At 50.1% G+C, this 19,341-nt stretch overlaps 1 protein-coding gene across 1 annotated transcript in view; it reads left to right on the top strand.

The window, feature by feature from the left end:
• Prp6 (pre-mRNA processing factor 6) overlaps positions 1-18,962 on the top strand; it is a 52,809-nt gene extending 33,847 nt beyond the window's left edge. The window contains exons 21-24 of the mRNA XM_077661277.1: positions 6,868-7,069; positions 10,817-10,955; positions 16,785-16,911; positions 18,245-18,962. Of these exons, the coding sequence (XP_077517403.1) occupies positions 6,868-7,069; positions 10,817-10,955; positions 16,785-16,911; positions 18,245-18,397 (621 nt within the window). The 3' untranslated portion in view covers positions 18,398-18,962. The remainder of the gene's footprint in view (positions 1-6,867; positions 7,070-10,816; positions 10,956-16,784; positions 16,912-18,244) is intronic.
• Positions 18,963-19,341: the final 379 nt, after the last annotated feature.

Genomic DNA, 19,341 nt, shown 5'->3' with positions numbered 1-19,341 from the left:
TTGGGTATGTCTGCTCCTTCTTCATCTCATCTTTTTGCGCTGGTTTCTTCTCAGACAATAGAAGAGTCATGTGTGATGAACCAGTTTCTTAAAATGGCCCTGGGTCCACACTGGGCATGAGGAGATTGATGCACAGACTCCAGAATGATTTTTGAAGTGATTTAATTAAAGCATCTGGCTCGATGCCGCTTACGGGACAGAAGCTGGGCTCGTCGTCGCCGGGGCTGAGTCAGCGTGGTGTGGCACGGGCTCGACGAATGGCTGGTTGTCTGCAGCGGCCGTGCTGGGAGTTCCTCGTGGCTGTGCAGCCCTCGTTCTCGGCTGGTCGTTGGATGAGCTGCCAGGCGTGGAGGCGCGTTGGCGAAGGTCGAACGTTAGCGACGGCTAGACCCCGGGCTCAGGTCAATGCGCAGCCCCAGTCTTCTGCCTCGCTCCGTCTCCGGCCCTCTCGTCCACTCGCCCCGATCGCTCTCCCCCTTCCTCCCGTCGGCCTCCGCTTTTAAAGCCTTTGCTTCTTTCTTCAGCCGTGGCCGCACCTTTGTCCACTCCCCCGCGGCTCTCGAAGGGTGCATAATGACGGGGACACTCAAGCGTCGTTCGACAGGGCCGTCGACGGTTACCATATATGGTCATGTTTCTCCGCCACAACCAAATATGGTCATGTCTCTCCGCTGCGACCCCACGCCAGGACGGCGCGGCCAACCGTCTCCAGGAAAAGTCACTGACCGGCTCGCCGTGGCACCGGTGCATGTGCACGAATCGTCACATCCGCTCCTTCTTAAAAGGAATGTTCATTGAACATTAGGAATTCGTCATACACACACACGCGCACACACACACGCCGCGCTGTTCGGGCCAGTATCCCGCACAAGTCGCTCCTTTCTTCCCCACGAGCACCGAGCCAGAGCGGAGTTTCAGAACAATTCTTCAACGTAGATACCACTCGAGTGCACAATATAAGACCATAATTAACAGTATGTACAAAATCTCAAACAAGAGAACGAACAAAAATAAAACTAAACGAAGCGCACTTGTAATGTACAAAACAAGGAAATGTAGTCTTAGCGAGGTACCTCCCTGTCCACTACTCGGTTACGGAGGTAGTACCTAGCGGCTGGAATACGTCTGCCAGATTGGGATGCCTCCTCCTCGAGAAGGGCGCCTCCGAGCTGCGACTGCATAAAGTGTTCCAGTTCATCACATGGACTGAAATTTTTGTGCCGGCCGCTCTGACCGCTTTTCTGCAATGCAGGGTTATTTACAATGGCGGGCTCCGTGCGAAGGTTATCCTGCCCCTCCTGTTCCCTTGAGGCAGCCGTTTCAGAAAGAGGCGAGCATGTTGGTGCTTGCTTTAACCGGTTAGCATGGACCACAGCGGTTGAGGCCCCTGCGATCTCCCGAATCCGAAAATTAACCGGCGATAGCTGTTCTACTATGCGGTAAGGTCCTTTCCATTTGGGCGTTAACTTACGGGCAAGCCCTGCCTTGACCTGCACACACTCAAGGTATACGCGGTCTCCCACCCTGAAAGGAACCGCCCTTGCCCTAGTGTCGAACCGCCTTTTTCTTTTGTCGGCTGCTTCCCGTAATGCTTCGGCTGTTACGTCATGGGCCACTTGCAATCGAGACGTCAGTTCGGCTCGATAATCATCTAGTGACCCGTATGGCACCCGTCTCTGTCCATCAACCACCGCATTCGGTGTGTCTGGGTCGCGACCGTACAAGAGGTAGAAAGGGGAGTCACCGGAGCTCTCGTGCACCGCCGTGTTGTAAGAAAAAACAGCAAACGGTATCCAGAGGTCCCAATCCTGTTGGTCTCGCGAAACATAATGGGATAACAGTTTGCTTGCTGTTTGATTAAGCCTCTCCACAGCACCGTTACAAGCCGGGTGGTAAGGGGTGGTCTGTCTTTTGTCAATTCCCAGAAGGTTATACACATCTTTCATCAACCTCGACACAAAGTTTGACCCTTGATCCGTTAACAACTGCCGCGGAACGCCGTGCCGCAGAACCACTGTTTCTACAAAGGCACGTGCCACAGTTTCTGCTTTTTGGTCGGGCAGTGCTGTTATCTCAGCATACTTCGTTAGGTGGTCAACGCACACCAGTACATATTTGTTTCCTGTTGTCGTAGTCGGAAGTGGGCCTAGGATATCCATGCCAACCCTCTCAAAAGGCGTCAAGACTTCCTCGAATTCCTGAAGGGGGGCCGGCCTGCGGTTTTTCGGAGTTTTTCTTTCCACGCAAGAACGGCAGTTAGCGCAGTACTCTTTAACATCTGAACGCATGCCCTGCCAATAGTAGTAGCGCTCCAACCTCCTTTGCGTCTTCATTACTCCAAAATGGCCCGCGTATGGGGCATCGTGAAAAACCCTCAAGACGTGCGGCACCATTGACTTTGGTACCACCACTCTTTCCCACACCTGGCTAGCCTTCCTTCCTGACCGCGTAAGCCGGGTGCGCTTTCGTAGGGTTCCTTCGTTGTCAACAAAGTAACAATTGTCGGGATCCCGGGCGATCCCCCCAGAAATGGCATGAAATGTTTTCTCCAGCCTTTTGTCCTTTCGCTGCTCGGTGCGGAGATCGTTTGTAGCTATGGCCGGACAAAACTCATTCACGGTGCGTACCAGGTTAGCTCGACTTAATGCGTCCGCGTTAGTGTGCACCTTGCCTGGCTTGTGTTCTATCTCGAAATCGTATTCCTGAAGTTGCAGATTCCAGCGCGCGAGGCGCGAGCTCGGATCCTTCACGTTTAGAAGCCACTTAAGGGGTTGACAGTCGGTCACTAGCCTGAATCTGTGGCCATAGAGGTAGCATCGAAAGTGCCGCACGGCCCAAACCACTGCAAGACACTCCCGCTCAGTGGCACTGTACCGCTGCTCGACTGGACTGAATTGCCGGCTCGCGAACGCGATAGGGTGCTCCTTGCCGTCAAAATTCTGAGACAGCACTGCACCCGCTGCAAACTTCGAGGCGTCAGTCGCTACAATGAAAGGCTGGCTGAAGTTTGGATATCCTAGCAAGGGAGCGGTTATTAATTTTTCCTTTAGTTCTTCGAACGCCACCTCTGCCTCCTCCGACCATACAAACTCTATGTTTTTTGCTGTTAGTGCAGTCAGTGGCTTTGCGATTCGGGCGAAATCTCGCACATGCCTTCGGTAGTATCCGACTAAGCCAAGAAACTCGCGAACGCCTCGAACTTTAGTTGGTCTAGGGAAGTCGCGGATGCTACTTAACTTTCCCGCTTCAGGTTCTACGCCGTCTGCAGAAACGATATGTCCAAGGTATTTGACCTGCCGCTGTAGAAGTTGGCACTTTGAAGGTTTCAATTTTAAGCCAGCAGCTCGCAATCTGACCAGCACTTCCTCAATGGCCTCCAAGTGTTCGGCAAATGTGCTGCTGTAAATTATTATATCGTCCATGTAGACGAAGCACCTCTTTCCCAGCAAACCGGCCAAGATTACATCCGCAGTTCTCTGCCAGACTGCAGGGCTATTAACAAGTCCCATCGGCATGCGTCTCCACTGAAAGTGGCCAGACGGGGTGTTAAATGCGGTTTTGTCGACATCGTTTGGATCCATTTCGATCTGCCAGAACCCCGATGCGAGGTCTACAACTGTAAAATACTTGGCTGACCCAAGCTGCGCGAGGGTTTCCTGCACCTGTGGCAGCGGGTAGGGATCTATCCTTGTAATGGAATTCAATCGCCGGTAGTCTATTACCAGTCGAAATGAACCATCGGGTTTCTCAACTAGAAGTGCCGGTGCCCCCCACGGCGACTTGGAATGCTCAACAATGCCTTTGTCGATTAGCTCTTGGACCTGCCTATCCATTTCCTCTCTTTGTGAGTAGGGAATTCTATAGGCCCGTTGGTACACTGGTGGCGAGTCGCCAGTCGTAATGCGGTGTTTAATCACTCCGCACTTTCCCAGGTCTAGCTTCGATGCAGCGAACACATCCGAGTAGCGCTGTAGGAGACCCTCAACTCTTCCTCGCTCTTTGCAGTCGATGTGAGAGAGGTCAAACTGCAGGTTCCCTTCTTTTCCTTTCCTTTCATTGACGAGGCCCGTAGTGTAAATCGGGGTACCCTGCTCATCTACCTCAGCCGTGGAGAATGTAGCTATGTTTTTGTTTTTCGGCAGGTGAAGCTCTTGTTGCGAGTAGTTACATAAGCGGACGGGAACCCTTTTCTTTGAGTCAACCGTGACCAAACAGCCCGCCACACTCAGTCCTATTGCGAGCCCCTCTGTAGGTTCAACGACTCCTATGTGTCCCTCATCAACCTGAGCTGACATCGCTCCCACACAGATTATCTCTGACCGAGGCGGCACCACTGTTTCTCTCGTTGTCCTAACACTAACGCCCGCGTGTGTTAGCGAGCCCTGTTTCGCGCTCTGTTCCCCATAGTCCACTCGTGCAACGTACTCGGCCTCTCGATTTGCTAATGGGACCAAAGCCCCGCTACAGGAAAGGCAGTTCTGGCTTAACATGAGATCGATGCCATGCTGCCGTAACAGGTCCTGACCTACGAGGCCCGATATACCATCCGGCAACGACACAGCATCAAAACAAATGTAGCTGGGATGGTCAAAACTTTCGTTCCCGATTGTGAAGCGCAAAAGGTACAGCCCTCCCGTGCCGAGGTCAGCTCCTGTGATGCCCACGAATCTTACTTTCGGAGATTCTCGGGCCTCATGCACCTGCCTGTCTCCCTTCCTTGTCAGCAGAATAAAAAAATTTTGCTTAAGGAGCGTTATCCGGGAGCCAGTGTCAACCAACAGACTGCAAGTGACCCCGTTTACCACGAATTTGGCAATCGGGCAGGATTCTCCAAAAACGCTTACAATAGCACAGCTATTACTGCTCTCCCCCTCAACTGGCTCGGCTGCGGGGGACTCTACGCGTTTTTTTGGCACAATATATCTTTGTTCCATCCCCGTGTTGGTCGGCGCGCGCTGCTGCCCATTTGGCGTACCAGATTCGCGGTTTAGCTCGGGACAGTATCTGGAAACGTGTCCGTACCCTCTGCAAGCATAACAGCGAACCTGCCTCCTTTCACGGTTCCGGAAATTGCCCCTGTTATTTAACTGTAGGCCTTCCGCGAGGAGCGCCTCCAGCCGGTCTAGCCTATCGGTCAACTGAGTAACATTCGCGTCGGCGCTTGCACTTTTTGGCTCTGTTACAAGCCGCACCTTCTCCTCACTGGAGACAAGCAGCTCATTACGCTCCTCGTCTACAGCTGCCTCTACCGCTCCTTCAAAAGTAGACGGCGCCTTACACAGAACAAACCTGCGCACCGGACCCCTCAAGCCAGTGATGAACTGGGACGTCATCTGCTCCAGAAGCAGCTCTCTGGCGTGCTTTTGCTTCGAACTATCAGGCCCCGGTTCTCGCGCTAGGGTTTCGTTCCCAAGGAAGCGAAGGCGGGAGGCAAACGCGCGTGCGTCTTCCCCCGGCTTCTGCCGAGCGTCGAGGAACCGCCTGAGCTTTACGCTAGAAGGTTCCCTTCCTGACTCCCTCATCTCTCCAGGCAAAATCATGTGCTGCCCCTGACATGCGACATTTCGCCATTCCCAGCTGTTGTGCATCCGTTAACCCGCCCATTTTGCACACCTGCTCCAACATGTCAAAAAATTCAACAATAGACGGCCCCTGACCGTCGCCCGTGAATCTCTCCACCATGTTTGCTAATGCAAGTACGCTTGCCCCAAAGGGCTGTGCACTCGAGTGGGCTTCTTCCATATTAGACCAAATATAGTCAGTGCCTCAAGCTCCTCTCGCCGGGGGTGCAGTCCAGCTTTTGCCCAATGATTTAAGTGTGGACCCCACTTCTGACACCAATGTGATGAACCAGTTTCTTAAAATGGCCCTGGGTCCACACTGGGCATGAGGAGATTGATGCACAGACTCCAGAATGATTTTTGAACTGATTTAATTAAAGCATCTGGCTCGATGCCGCTTACGGGACAGAAGCTGGGCTCGTCGTCGCCGGGGCTGAGTCAGCGTGGTGTGGCACGGGCTCGACGAATGGCTGGTTGTCTGCAGCGGCCGGGCTGGGAGTTCCTCGTGGCTGTGCAGCCCTCGTTCTCGGCTGGTCGTTGGATGAGCTGCCAGGCGTGGAGGCGCGTTGGCAAAGGTCGAACGTTAGCGACGGCTAGACCCCGGGCTCAGGTCAATGCGCAGTCCCAGTCTTCTGCCTCGCTCCGTCTCCGGCCCTCTCGTCCACTCGCCCCGATCGCTCTCCCCCTTCCTCCCGTCGGCCTCCGCTTTTAAAGCCTTTGCTTCTTTCTTCAGCCGTGGCCGCACCTTTGTCCACTCCCCCGCGGCTCTCGAGGGGTGCATAATGACGGGGACACTCAAGCGTCGTTCGACAGGGCCGTCGACGGTTACCATATATGGTCATGTTTCTCCGCCACAACCAAATATGGTCATGTCTCTCCGCTGCGACCCCACGCCAGGACGGCGCGGCCAACCGTCTCCAGGAAAAGTCACTGACCGGCTCGCCGTGGCACCGGTGCATGTGCACGAATCGTCACACATGCATTGCTTGGCTTTCACTGCTTGCAGTGCAGAGCGAGGGTTCGGGGTGCGGAATCAAAAGGGCATTTAGCAAAATGCCATTGAGGCCATAGGGATTTCTTTGTGACTACTTTCTGAATGTCGTGACCTCTCAGTCTATTTTAGCATCGAATTGAAGCAGTGTGGCATGTGGGGCAGGGTTGACCACATTGACAGGCGGCCACTTCCTCATAGAATAGGCTGCTGGCTAAGAGCATAGTCCTTATTGTGCTCGTTGGGCGTGCCTTTTTCTTCCATGAGGAAATGCTATGGTCCTGCTCAGCTGACCCCCATCTCCCATGTTTTCAGCTCAAGAAATGCCCCACATCGGTGCCCCTGTGGCTGCTGCTCTCCAGGCTGGAGGAGTCTACAGGCGCACTGACCAAGGCTCGCTCAGTGCTGGAAAAGGCCCGTCTTCGCAACCCAGGATGTGCCGAGCTCTGGCTTGAGGCTGTCCGGGTTGAGGTCCGTGCAGGGTTCAGGGAGATCGCTCTCAACCTCATGGCTAAAGGTCAGTCACACGCGATGCTTTCCTCCCCTAGCTGCCTTTCTTTCTTTGCTTTTTTGCTTTTTAGGTTTGTCGTGCAGCGTGCATCACTTCTTTGGGCAGGCAGTGGCACAGCATTGGCACAGCTGGGAGAAAGGAGATGGAGATGTGTGGTGTGGGTGGAGTAGTGGAGAGGTAAACAATATTTCAGGGCCTGTTTTCACTGCCAAACACTCATCTCGTCTACGTCCTTGGAGGCAGCACAGGAAGAACACTATGCATTTACAGTAAAACCTCGTTAATTCGAAATCGCTTAATTCGAACTTCCAGTTAATTCGAACTGACGGCCGGGTCCCGGCAAAGCCCTGTGTATTTCAATGGGTCAAAACTCCCGATAATTCGAATATGCCGGTATCCACGTCGGTTAATTCGAACTAGGCGCCGATGGCTGGCATTGCTCCTCGCATATAGAAGTCACCTCGTAGCAAATACAATGCGCTGAAAATTTAAAAAAATGCAGAATGATGAGAACAAAAATAAGCCAGCACGCATGTCAGCACGCACGAGGTGAGATGTGAATTTCGTTGCCCGAACCAACCCTCCGGTGCATGCCGTAGCAGGTTTTCGCTGCCGGAGCGTCGAAGCGTTGACTTGTCTATTTTTGGCTGACGCGCGGTCACGCGGGTAGCCACACATACCAACGCCTTGCACTTACCGCGGGCGCCGCCTATGCTCCGGCCACGGTGGCTCCGGCGCAAGCCGTTGCAACAGGTCAACTAAAGGACTACCTTGCCGATTACTCGCTCAGCGATGTGTTCAATGCAGATGAAACCGCGCTTTATTTTAAGTTGCTGCCGAACAAGACTGTCAGTTACAAAGGCGACACGTGTTCAGGCGGGAAGAGAAGCAAGGAAAGAGTGACGGTGTTGGTGTGCGCAAAGGCGACTGGCACGGAACGGTGCCGCTTGCTAGTTATAGGCAAAGCAGCGAAGCCTCGCTGCTTTAAAGGGCTAAAAACTCTCCCTGTTGATTATACTTTCAACAGAAAGTCGTGAATGACGCGAGCAATTTTCACGGATTGGCTGCGCACACTCGACAGGAAGTTCGCGGCACAGAACAGGAATGTTCTGTTGTTCGTCGACAACTGTTCAGCCCATTGCGACATCAGCGGACTGAAGGCAATCCGTCTGGCATTTCTGCCGAAAAACACTATGGCTGTGCTGCAGCCTATGGACCTTGGGGTTATTAAAAACCTCAAAACACTGTACAGGCGCCACCTCCTAGAGCGGATTCTTGTGTGTATGGACAGCGGCAAATCGTACGACGTCAATCTCCTCGGAGCCTGCCACATGCTGGCAACATCGTGGAATGCTGTCAAGGCGGACACAGTCGCGAACTGTTATCGAAAGTGCGGCTTCATTGAAGGCCCAGAAGCCTGCAGCACGGCTGAGCTGGATGCTCAGTGTGATGACTCCGTCGCGCTGCACCCTGCCTACGCTGCTTTATCGGAGGGTGTTGACTTCCAGAGCTTCGTAGACGTTGACAGCGGCGTGGAGACATCGGGGCCGTTAAGCCATGCCGAGATTATTGAAGCGGCCTGCGGTGACCAGATGCCGCACAATTCCGGCGCGGCGAGCACAGCTGACAGCGACGACGAGTCCGACGGAGGCGACGGTCCATTGCCACCCCCGAGTGCATGTGAAACAGCGTCAGCACTCGATCTGGCTGCGCGCTACTTCTCCGCCGATGATAATTGGGACGCTGCGTTGGAGCTGTTGGGCAAGTTGCAGGCGATGCTTGTCGAGTCACGGCAAAGAAAACGAAAACAAATGCGCATCACCGATTATTTTTCTCTTTGATATGCTTTGCCAATCTGTTTTTAATAAACATGTTTTTGAAGCATAGTGTCATATTTAATCATTAAGCTTGCTGCTTACGCGAATGCATTTTGATGTTAGCTCCAACCGCATAAACAAATTAACTTTATTTCCTTCGACATTCGGGCTCTATGATTTTAATTCGCGCAATCGCCCGCCGCAAATGTGTAGTAGCGCGTAGTAAGAGATAACGATCTCAGATATGCCTGTTTTAGCTTCGGCCCGTGCTGCCGGCCGTGCTGGCCGCTTTTTTTAGCGCCTGCTCGTTAATTCAAACTCCGCTTAATTCGAACAATTTTCCGGTCCCCCTCGAGTTCGAATGAATGAGGTTTTACTGTACTGAGAAAAACCCACGATGTGAAATGCCTTGAAAGCTGAAAGAAATGAGTCATAGGAACGGTCGCTATTGTGGAAAAACGCTGTTGTGAGCTATGGGGTGGAATGCTATGAAATTGGAATTGCATGCAGCCTATCTACAGGAGGCTACAGTTTTTCGAAACTGCATTTGTAGGTACATGTGAATATTGAAATTTCTAATATGAATCATATGTGTATGAACATGAAGAAAAAAAATTAAGCGGACATTCAAGCTTCGCCTTAAGAGCAAAATGCAATAGCGCCTCCTCTTTTTTTCTCTTTTTATTCCGTTCCTTTCCCATTTCTCACCGATTACCAATGTGCAGTCACATTACCAATCACAGTCATTGACTGCAATCACAATTACTGATCACATTACCGATTACCAATTACCAGTCACCAGTCATTATCCAGGTTACACTGCTTGACGTACTACACCACTACATACTCGTCTTGTACACATGCACACGATTTATTTCAGTGGAGTGAAGCACCATAACACCGCCTTTTCATTCTGCAAAATTTCTGATGCCTAATATCTATATTTATATATTTGGTTTTATTCTTTTAGTTACTGTAACATAGCACACATCGCAAACACATGTTACTATGTCATACACATCACATTCACACCACAACCTCTCTGACACGCTCAAATTAACGAACCTTCATGGCCTATGAGTTGTGTGCCCATCTCTCATGCCGAGGGCTTTTGTTCGAACCGAATGGTGGTTATTTACGTCTGTATTCTGATTTTTTTTATATTCTGGGAATTTTCCAACTGACGAAGGATGGCAGCCGACTCCGGGTCTTCAGCAGAATGAGCTTCTTGCGCTATCACATAAGATGACTTCTAATATCCAATATTTGTTCAGTTCGAAAAAAATATTAAAACGCTAATTAGGCAAACGTTCATGTTTTTCAAAATAGTGTATGGGCAGGGTATGCAATGTGAAGGCAGGATAACTGCTGGTCGTTAATGGTAACGGAGTGGATTCCAAGAGAAAGCAAGCGTAGCAGGAGGCGGCAGAAGGTTAGGTGGGCGGATGAGATTAAGTAGTTCGCAGGCAAAGGGTGGATGCAGCTGGCAAAGGACCGGGTTAATTGGAGAGACATGGGAGAGGCCTTTGCCCTGCAGTGGGTGTAGACAGGCTGATGATGATGAGTGTATGGGTTCTTCTAATTGAAATTAAACAAACCGAAACTGAATCAGCACCAGACAAAAAAAAAGCATGATGTGCACAGAAATGTATACTTCTTGATTAGACAGCATGGCATTACACAACCTGCAATGTGATCATGCAAAAGGAGTAGCAAAATGAAATCTCTCAATAGAAACATGAATGGCAACTAAGGATAACATGGTAGGTAGTAAAATTTCATTAATGGGAACTTTGAGGGACTATAACGTCCCAATTATCCAAAGGTTGAGTTATAAAATGCAAGGCTTAAGGAACAGCTATGTGTGAGGGTTGAGGCCTTGTGGAACCTGACCTCCTGATGCTGTAACTTCTGCCATGGTGTTGGCCCCTTGTAGCCATGCAGGACTGCCCGGCGAGTGGCGTCCTGTGGGCGGAGGCCATCTTCATGGAGCCAAGGCCCCAGCGCAAGACCAAGAGTGTGGATGCACTCAAGCGCTGCGAGCACGACCCTCACGTCCTGCTGGCTGTCAGCAAGTGAGTGGGCCTCCTTTCTGTCTTTGTAGCTTCGCCTGGCCTAAGTCACCTTTTGGCCAGGCTTTTATTTGTGCAAGCATGCTTTTCATCCCTGTTAGAAGAGCTGCCATGGCTGAGCAGTGTTAGTTTGCTGCAGCTTCTATTTTTCGCCTGAGCGCAGGGTGTGTTCTCTACTCTTCAAAGGTTTCACAGAATGAAATGGCACGGTGGGTTTGTACACAACCTTTGTAAACATAGTTGCAGCAGTGAAAAGAAAAACAGGCTCCTGTTGTGTAAGAAGACAGACGGAATGACTGTGCTAGCTTGTGACGCGGGCGAAAAGGCCCTTGTCATATTTGTGTCTTCTCGTGCGATAGCGCCTTGGTGGGCGCAACCAATTGGCCTAAGAACCGGCTCTGGAGAAGCGAAGTGTAGGCTGAACCTGGTGTTAACTGGGAAATGGTCTTATGCAGCTCTGTTAGGATCGGAGACTAGCAGCTCAAACATTTGATAAGGTAGACCTTCCCTTTTTGGGATTGCAAATGTGCTAAACTTTCTCTCTGTAAACAAATACAGTGAAATCTCGTTGATACGATTCGGCTAAATACGTTTTTCGGCATGATACGTTTTTTTTTTCGTTCCCAGCCGATGCCCTATACAGGTAAATGCTTCTTTGTACGGCTAATACGATCGTATTTCCACGTCGGTTTGGATAATACGATCCTGGAAACGTCTTCTGTATGATAATGACATCAGAACCAGTCCTTTGCAGCGGGTGGGCAGAGCTACTGAAATTAACATCGAGCGAAACGACAGGCACGGCGGACTAAAGACGCGGCGATGCGCGCTTTGTATGCTCGAGGCTCGGCCTGGCTCGGCTCGGCTAGAGTCCGGCCGTGCCTCCGCACAGCGATGGATGGATGGATGGATGGATACGGCTGAACCCTTTACATCGGGCGGTGGCTCAAGCCACCTAGCCATGTCTTGTGAAATTTTACTCCTGTCTTGCTTTTAGCCACCAATCAGATAACCTTCGCTTGGTTACTTCTAACCTCTTAAAATCCACTTTCCCTGCTCCTGCAGCAGTGTGGCGGCCTCTGGGAGCAATTTTCGCAAGCTCGCACACCAAACGCACCGAAGCGCACCGAAGGTTTTTAGCGCCATCTATCCTAAGACATAGTACTCACGGTAAAATCACGTGACCAAGAAGCAGTGATTGGCGCATGCATTGACGATGCTGTAGGCTTTGTTGGCTTTGTGCTTGCCATTTCTCGTTGCCATTTTGGTGTTTCGAGCGTTCAGCTTGCACTTCGCCCTTATCGTTTCTTCTGTTTTGGTGCCGCGTTTCACCCGTGCGCTTCACCATGTCTAGAAAGCGTAAAGCGTTATCGCTGAAAGAAAAACTCGACATCCTCGCAAAAGTCGACGAAAATCCGCAGAAGAAACGTGTCGACCTGGCACGCGAACTTTGTTTGCCCGTCTCCACGCTGAACACGATCGTCGGCAAGCGAGAAGAAATTCAGAAGAACATTCAAGTCTTCGGCGCCGGCGTGAAGCAGACAAGGGGCGCCCAGCATGGCAAGATGGAAGAGGTTCTTCTGGCATGGTTCAGGGAAGTAAGGGCAGCGGGCGTGAACGTGGACGGGACAATTGTTCGCGAGAAAGCTGATGAGATAGCACTCTCGTTGGGCATCGAAGATTTTAAAGCTTCGGGCGGGTGGCTCCATCGTTTTAAAACACGGCATGGCCTGTCGTATAAAACCGTTTCCGGCGAAGGGAAGTCTGCCGACCAAGATCAGGTCTCCAACTGGCTTCTGACTCTGCCGGCGGTGATTGCTCAGTACCAGCCAAGGGACGTGTTCAACGCAGATGAAGCTGGGTTGTTCATCAACCTTCAGCCCGAGAAAAGTCTCAGCATAAAAGGTGAGACGTGTCAAGGCGGAAAAAAAAGCAAAGAAAGAGTCACCGTATTGTTGTGCTGCAACGCTGATGGAACCGAGAAGCTCAAGCCTACTGTCATTGGCAAATACTGGAAGCCACGCTGCTTTTCGCGTAACCCACGCCTTCCTGTCATTTACAAAGCGAATAAGAAGGCATGGATGACCGGAGCCCTTTTCACAGAATTCCTCACCCTTCTGGATGCCCGGATGCGTGCCGCGAACCGTAGAATTCTTCTATTTCTCGACAATTGTGCCGCGCACCCTGTCGATACTTCGTGGCTGCAAAACGTAAAAGTAATTTTCCTGCCGCCCAACTGCACCAGCCATTTGCAGCCCCTAGATGCAGGAATCATTAGAAACATGAAATTTCACTTTAGGAGCTTGTTGGTCAGACGCTTTTTGGCCAAGATTGACCGGAAAGATGCCAGCTTGAAGGTGGATCTTCTTGATGCCATCCATTTTCTGGCGATGTCATGGGATCGCGTCAAACCCGACACCATCGCCAACTGCTTCAAGAAGTGTGGCTTTTTTTGTGCACCTGGCGATACTGAGGAAAATGGAGATGACGGCGCAGAGATTGACATCCCGGACTGGGGTGACCTCAATGTCGACGCGTCTCCGGAAGAGTTTGTATCGGCGGATGACCAACTGGCGACATGTGAATTGCGCACCGTCCAAGACATCATTGCAGATGTTACCGCTGAAGAGGAGAGCGACGACGATGACAACCAAGACGCCGGAGATTGCAGCAGCGATCGTCGGCCATTAAATACTGACGGTGCACTCGAAGCTTTAGACGGGCTTCGTGGCTTTGTCGCGTCTGCGGAGCTCAGTGAGGAAACTGCTACTCGTTTTTACGAGTTCCAAAAAAGCTTGCTGCAGGACCTCGAAAAGCAAAAAGTGCAGCGCAAAGTGACGGATTATTTTAAAGTGCTTTAATAAAAGCAAGTTCTGTGCCAAGAATGTATTATTCGCGATCTTTAGGAGTCCGTTTTGGATAATACGATTTTTGGATAATGCGTTTTTATTTTCGGTGCCCGTGAGAATCGTATCAACGAGATTCCACTGTAATTTGTTTGATTTGTGAATTAAGCGCTAAGCAGAAGTGTGGTCAGGAGCCACAATTAATGTGTGGGTGCTTGAAGATTTGAGAGAGCAAAAAACTTGTTGATTTGGTAGGAATCTTTCTTGTTTTCAACATGAAGCAAAGAGGCTGGGTCTGCTTCTTTCTTTCATCCATATGCATTGCACTGACAAGTAAAGATTTGTATAACCTGTAAGCTGTGTAAAGTGGTTGCCACTGTCGCAACTGTACTATCATGAGCAATATGAGCAAGAACACGGGAGCGCGTGGCAAATAGCCTCAAACCCTCCTTGTGGCGACACAAGGCGGCCGCTTTCAGCGCATAAGTAGAGAGGGGTCGCCCGTTGGGCATTCTGCCTGCACCCCCTGCCGCGCCTGTCTTTCTGCAAACGGGATTATGTGTGCACCTGAACGTGATAACGCTTAATCATCCTAGGGGATTGGCAATGCGCCTTACGCAATTATAAAGGAAGGTGCCTCTTCGCGTCATCATTTCTGCTTTTGCTTGCAGTGACTGATTGGGATATTTGTTGCCATCTGTTTTCTCAGATGACAATTTTTAAAAGAATTCTTGGCAAAGACAAGCTACTGCTTTTCTTCAGTGACAGACGGAAAGCTGCTCTTTCCATTCCAAGGCCAACGATGGCTAGGGTGCCTATCAGCGAACGGAAGGCAATTGTAGAAATGTCTTTAAAGGGCCACTCTCAGCCATATATTTCTTCTGTGACAGGATGGCTGTTGTGCACAGTAAACAGGATCGTCCAAGCATATCAAACCAAAGGACGGCTTGAAGACGCACTGCACGATAGGCGACCACACTGCACCACACAAGCCGAAGGTCTCAGCATTGTTAGCGCTGCTAGCGACAATCCATTTCAGACTGCGAAGGACATCCGCAGTGCTCTTGACCTCGGCCGTGTGAGTGGCACCACAGTGCGGCGAAGACTCGAGAAGCCGGACTGCGAATTCGTATTACCGCCCAGAAACCACTGCTCACGACAGTTAACAAAACAGCTCGGCTCAAGTTGCCATGGACCACCGTGGCTGGATGATGAACGAGTGGAAAAAGGTGCTGTTTTCCGATGATTCAACATTTTCAAGCAGCTGGGATTAGCAACAGAGAGTATGGCGCACGGAGTGCACACGTTTTAGCTCGCAAAACGTCAAGGAAGTTGCATCAAACGGATGCACAGCAGTTAATGTGTGGGGTGCGCTTTCATGCGATGGCCTTGGGCCCTTGGTGAGATTTGATGAAAATTCACCAGCGCTGCTTACTGCACAATATTAGACCAAGCGATGATTCCGTATGTGCTGAACGGACCACACCCGGATGGCGACTACCTGTTCCAACAGGGTCTATCACCTGTGCACACACCCAAGGTTGTGGCAAGCCTTTTGGACGAGCGAGGCATTATGTGCCTTGCATGGTGCACATAAGGTGCCGACCTAAACATTATCGAACATGTTTGGGGCCGTATGAAAGTCAGCCTTTCCAAGCAGTCCTTGGACTCGGCCACAACAGCGCAACTGTGGAAAACAACGCATGAGGAATGGCGGCGCCTTCAGCAGGAGACAACTTTCGTTGAATCTTTTATGCTTCTCTGCCTTTGAGAATGGAGTGCGGCATTCAGTCCGCCAGTGGCATGACGTGCTACTAAGACACAAACTGGAAGGAAGCACATATAAATATACTGACAGGAGTGCTTTTTTTGCAGTGTCTTTATGACCTTTTTTCGCATTGACAGGCATCAATAAAATAGTTCTCACCTCACTGCGCTGCGTGCCTTCATTTCGTTTCAAACGCTGATAGCGGTACCGTGAAAAAGGAACCATTAGCAGTGCTTTCATTTATCGTCGACCGCTTGAGAAGTAAACTTCCATTCAAGCGCGGCCTGCATGCAGCGATTCTTGCACGCGAAATCAAGCCGCATGTGAAAAGCCCGCGGCCAAGCCTCGGTACTTGCACTGTCATGGCCATTCATCGCGCCCGCATATTGTGGCCGTTTTCTGCGGTTGCATGCGGGCGCAATTATCACTGCTTTGGCGCATTGCCTATCCCCTAGGATGACTAAGCTTTATCACGTTCAGGTGCAGACGTAATGTTCCATGTTTGCAGAAAGATTAGCACCGCAGGGGGTGTAGGCAGAATGTCCAACGGGCGAACCCTCACCACTTATTTGCTGAATGCGGAAACCGTGTGTCACCACAAGGAGGGTATGAGGCTATCTGCCACGCGCTCCCGCGTTCTTGCTCATATTGCTCACGATAGTACATCGTCACTGCAGGGGTTTGTTCCAACTCTGAATGCTGCCCTTGTACTGGTTGATGTGGCTTGCTTTTGGTTCTAGTGATAAACTGTATTAGCAACACCGCTAAAATTTGCTGCTTGTTTGCTCCCACACATGGAGAACTGCTGGCATAGATTAGGCACCTTAACTGAGTCACTGCATAGTTTTCTGGACTACCTGTTATTCAGGTACTAATCTGTGAAGCAGCTTGGTTTAACCCTTGACTGCTCAGATATATGAGTGTCTTGCACATAGCTTGAAATGTGGTTGTCTTGACTGTGGTCCTCTTTAATGGTTTCTTCTGTGCCCTGAGTTTTATGTGTTAAATTACAAAATTGTCTGTAAAGAAGCATCCTTTACCATGTCACAGCCAGTTCCAAAGTAAGTTAACTGTGTGTTGAGACCATGTGTGCATACTGGGAAGATTATGATTGGTGGAAACAGTGGAAACCTTTGGCAATGTCCTTCGTCAAGAGGGCCCTCCTTGGACTTGTTCTACATTCATTTAGTGACATTTACCTGGGTTGGCTGTTTCCAGGCTTTTCTGGACTGAACGCAAGACAAACAAGGTCCGAGAGTGGCTGAACCGCACGGTCAAAATTGAGCCAGACCTGGGTGATGCGTGGGCTTACTTCTACAAGTTTGAACTGCTCCACGGCAATGAGGTTGGTGGCCTGCAGGCTTCCAGTGTTTGTTTTCTTTGCTGGGGCTGCTTTCTGTGCTTGAAATTCGACAGTTAGGAGTGGTCACTTTTGATGCAGTACACGCTCTTAGCAGTTGCCTCTTCCATTGCAAAGGTAAGACTGAATATTTTGGACTCCCAAAATCTGGACTTGCAAGAAATTTCAGACTTTACTGAGGCGCAGTCATAGGCTTCATAGGAACGCGTAGTTTCACGACTAATATTTTGGACTCTGTGGAGTTCAGAGGTTCAATTTTTCAGACTAAATTGGGTGCCAGCAAGGCTCTGTCTTGTACGAAAAGTTTGATTTTTAAAATCTACATAGACGCGGGTTAGGATTGCTACCACAGCAAGCCAGCTCTTCGCCGCCTTAAAGGCGTCATCAAACCGACTTAATTGGATGGATTGGCCTGGCTAGGTTTCAGCCTTTGTAGTTCTCACCTGAGTTTATGGTACGTTCATTGTGCCCACCAGGGTGGCCTGCAAAGAGGTGCGGGTGATCGCGATGATGACGGGACAGCGGCAGCGCCTGACATGGCTCGGAGCACGCTACTACCAGGGATGCGGCGGGAATGTGGGGGGGGGGGGGCTTGTTTGTTCTCCTAGGTTCCCCCTCTGCCTTTGTGATTGCACTGCCTAAAGGAGCAAATGCTCCCCTCACCTCCCTCACATAGCATGTGTCTGGTGGTGAGACATGTGCATTGCGGCATGCCAGCGCAGAACTGGCTTGTGGCGTTGTTCGTGGCACGATGAGCGGTGGCTTCAAACCTTTTATATTGGTTACTTTAAGGGCAGCGCAGACAAGTACAGAAAGACATGATGACAGCATGACTCCAGCTTAAATACTAGCTCATAATCCCTTGCAAGCAGAACATGGGAAATAGCAGAATTGGAGATTTTACAGGCCGGTTTTTTTCACAGCAGAGTGTTTTTTTTTTCAGTTTTTAAGTATTTTAACCATTTTTCGGGTCCCACAGAGCCTGAAAAATCGGTTGGTGACTATGCACAGGGTGGCGATGTTATCACGGCCTCGGAGGGTCTCTCTGCTGGGTAGCCGTCCTGCCCCCCCTTCTTCTGGTCGCACTTGACTGCATTGATGCTTTTTGACGATGACCACGATAAACTCACTTTTCTCAGAAACATTTGCATTAACAGCTAGTCCTGTAAGAAATGGATAGCAAGTGCAGACAGTCTCTGTTGGCATGAGACCGTATGGAATGCAGTCATCAGTCCACAAATTAGTTGCCTTAAGTGAAATCATGCAAGGAAAGCAAGGATTTTGCACTGAAGCGCTCCAAATGTTTGCCATTGTGCAGGAGCAGCAGGAGGAAGTGAAGCGGCGCTGCATCATGGCGGAACCAAGGCATGGGCCGAACTGGTGCCGAGTGTCCAAGGACATTGTGAACTGGCGAAAAAAGACTGAGGACATCCTCGTCCTAGTGGCAAATGCTCTCCCAATCCCAACATGAGCAGCAGGGTCATTTTTAATGTTGCGTTACGTTTTTTTGGCCTATTTACATCATATCTGATCACATCAGTTTTGACTTGTCTGCTGGCATAAGAGGTGTCCTGTACGGTACCCACAAAGATAGAGGTTTAAAATGGAAAATGGAATGGTGAGCTTTTGGGTGAGTCTCAAGGACCTGAAAAGAAGGTTAACTGCTCTCTTGGGTTGGGCATGGAAGCCACTCTAGGAATGCTCCTTGCCTAAAATACATGAAGATACTTTTGAGGTTTTTGTGCGGGTCTCAAGGACCTGAAAATTTACGTGACAATTTAGAAACAGGTAAAGGATAGCGCCATCACCATTGCACATTACATGTCTTGCAACAAATGTCACTCATTTCCACATCAATGTACAGTAAAAACTGATGTGTGAAAGAGTTCTCACTGTAATAGCTTATTTGATCACTTGTTCAGTGCGTTACTGTAAGTGCTGTGGTTGCTCTAGTACCCATAACTATGTTTAATTGTGTACATTAAAGACGGGAGAATGTATAGCCAGGAAAATAAATGGAACATTTCTCAGAAAAATGTATTGTGCTGTAGTCAGTCTTATGTAGCAAGCAGTACCAAATTGTAAACTGTTGTTGGAAAGCCTTTGCAGTGCAAGTGATTGAATTCATGGTCAGATCCGTGTCTAAAACAATCTACCATCATAACCACCACTTGCCTAGGCCCACTAGGTGCCATTGTTGTTTCGGTGTTGTACCTGCTGCGTTTTCAGTGGCAGAGCTTGGTACCAGTTCACTGCCATGTGCAAGATATAAGTGGCGAGTTTCCCTGCCAAAGTGAATGTTAATATGACTGCTCGAGGTCATTTTGTCAATGAGGCCAGTTCCTATAATTCGTCAAAAGCGCATGCGCAGCATTTCTAGACCTGCTACAAAAGAAATGCTGTGGTGGTCATCAA

Source organism: Amblyomma americanum, chromosome 4 (assembly GCF_052857255.1).
Source record: "Amblyomma americanum isolate KBUSLIRL-KWMA chromosome 4, ASM5285725v1, whole genome shotgun sequence".
NCBI lineage: Eukaryota > Metazoa > Arthropoda > Arachnida > Ixodida > Ixodidae > Amblyomma > Amblyomma americanum.
Note: the sequence above shows the minus strand (reverse complement) of the source record. Positions and strands in the feature narration are given on the sequence as shown.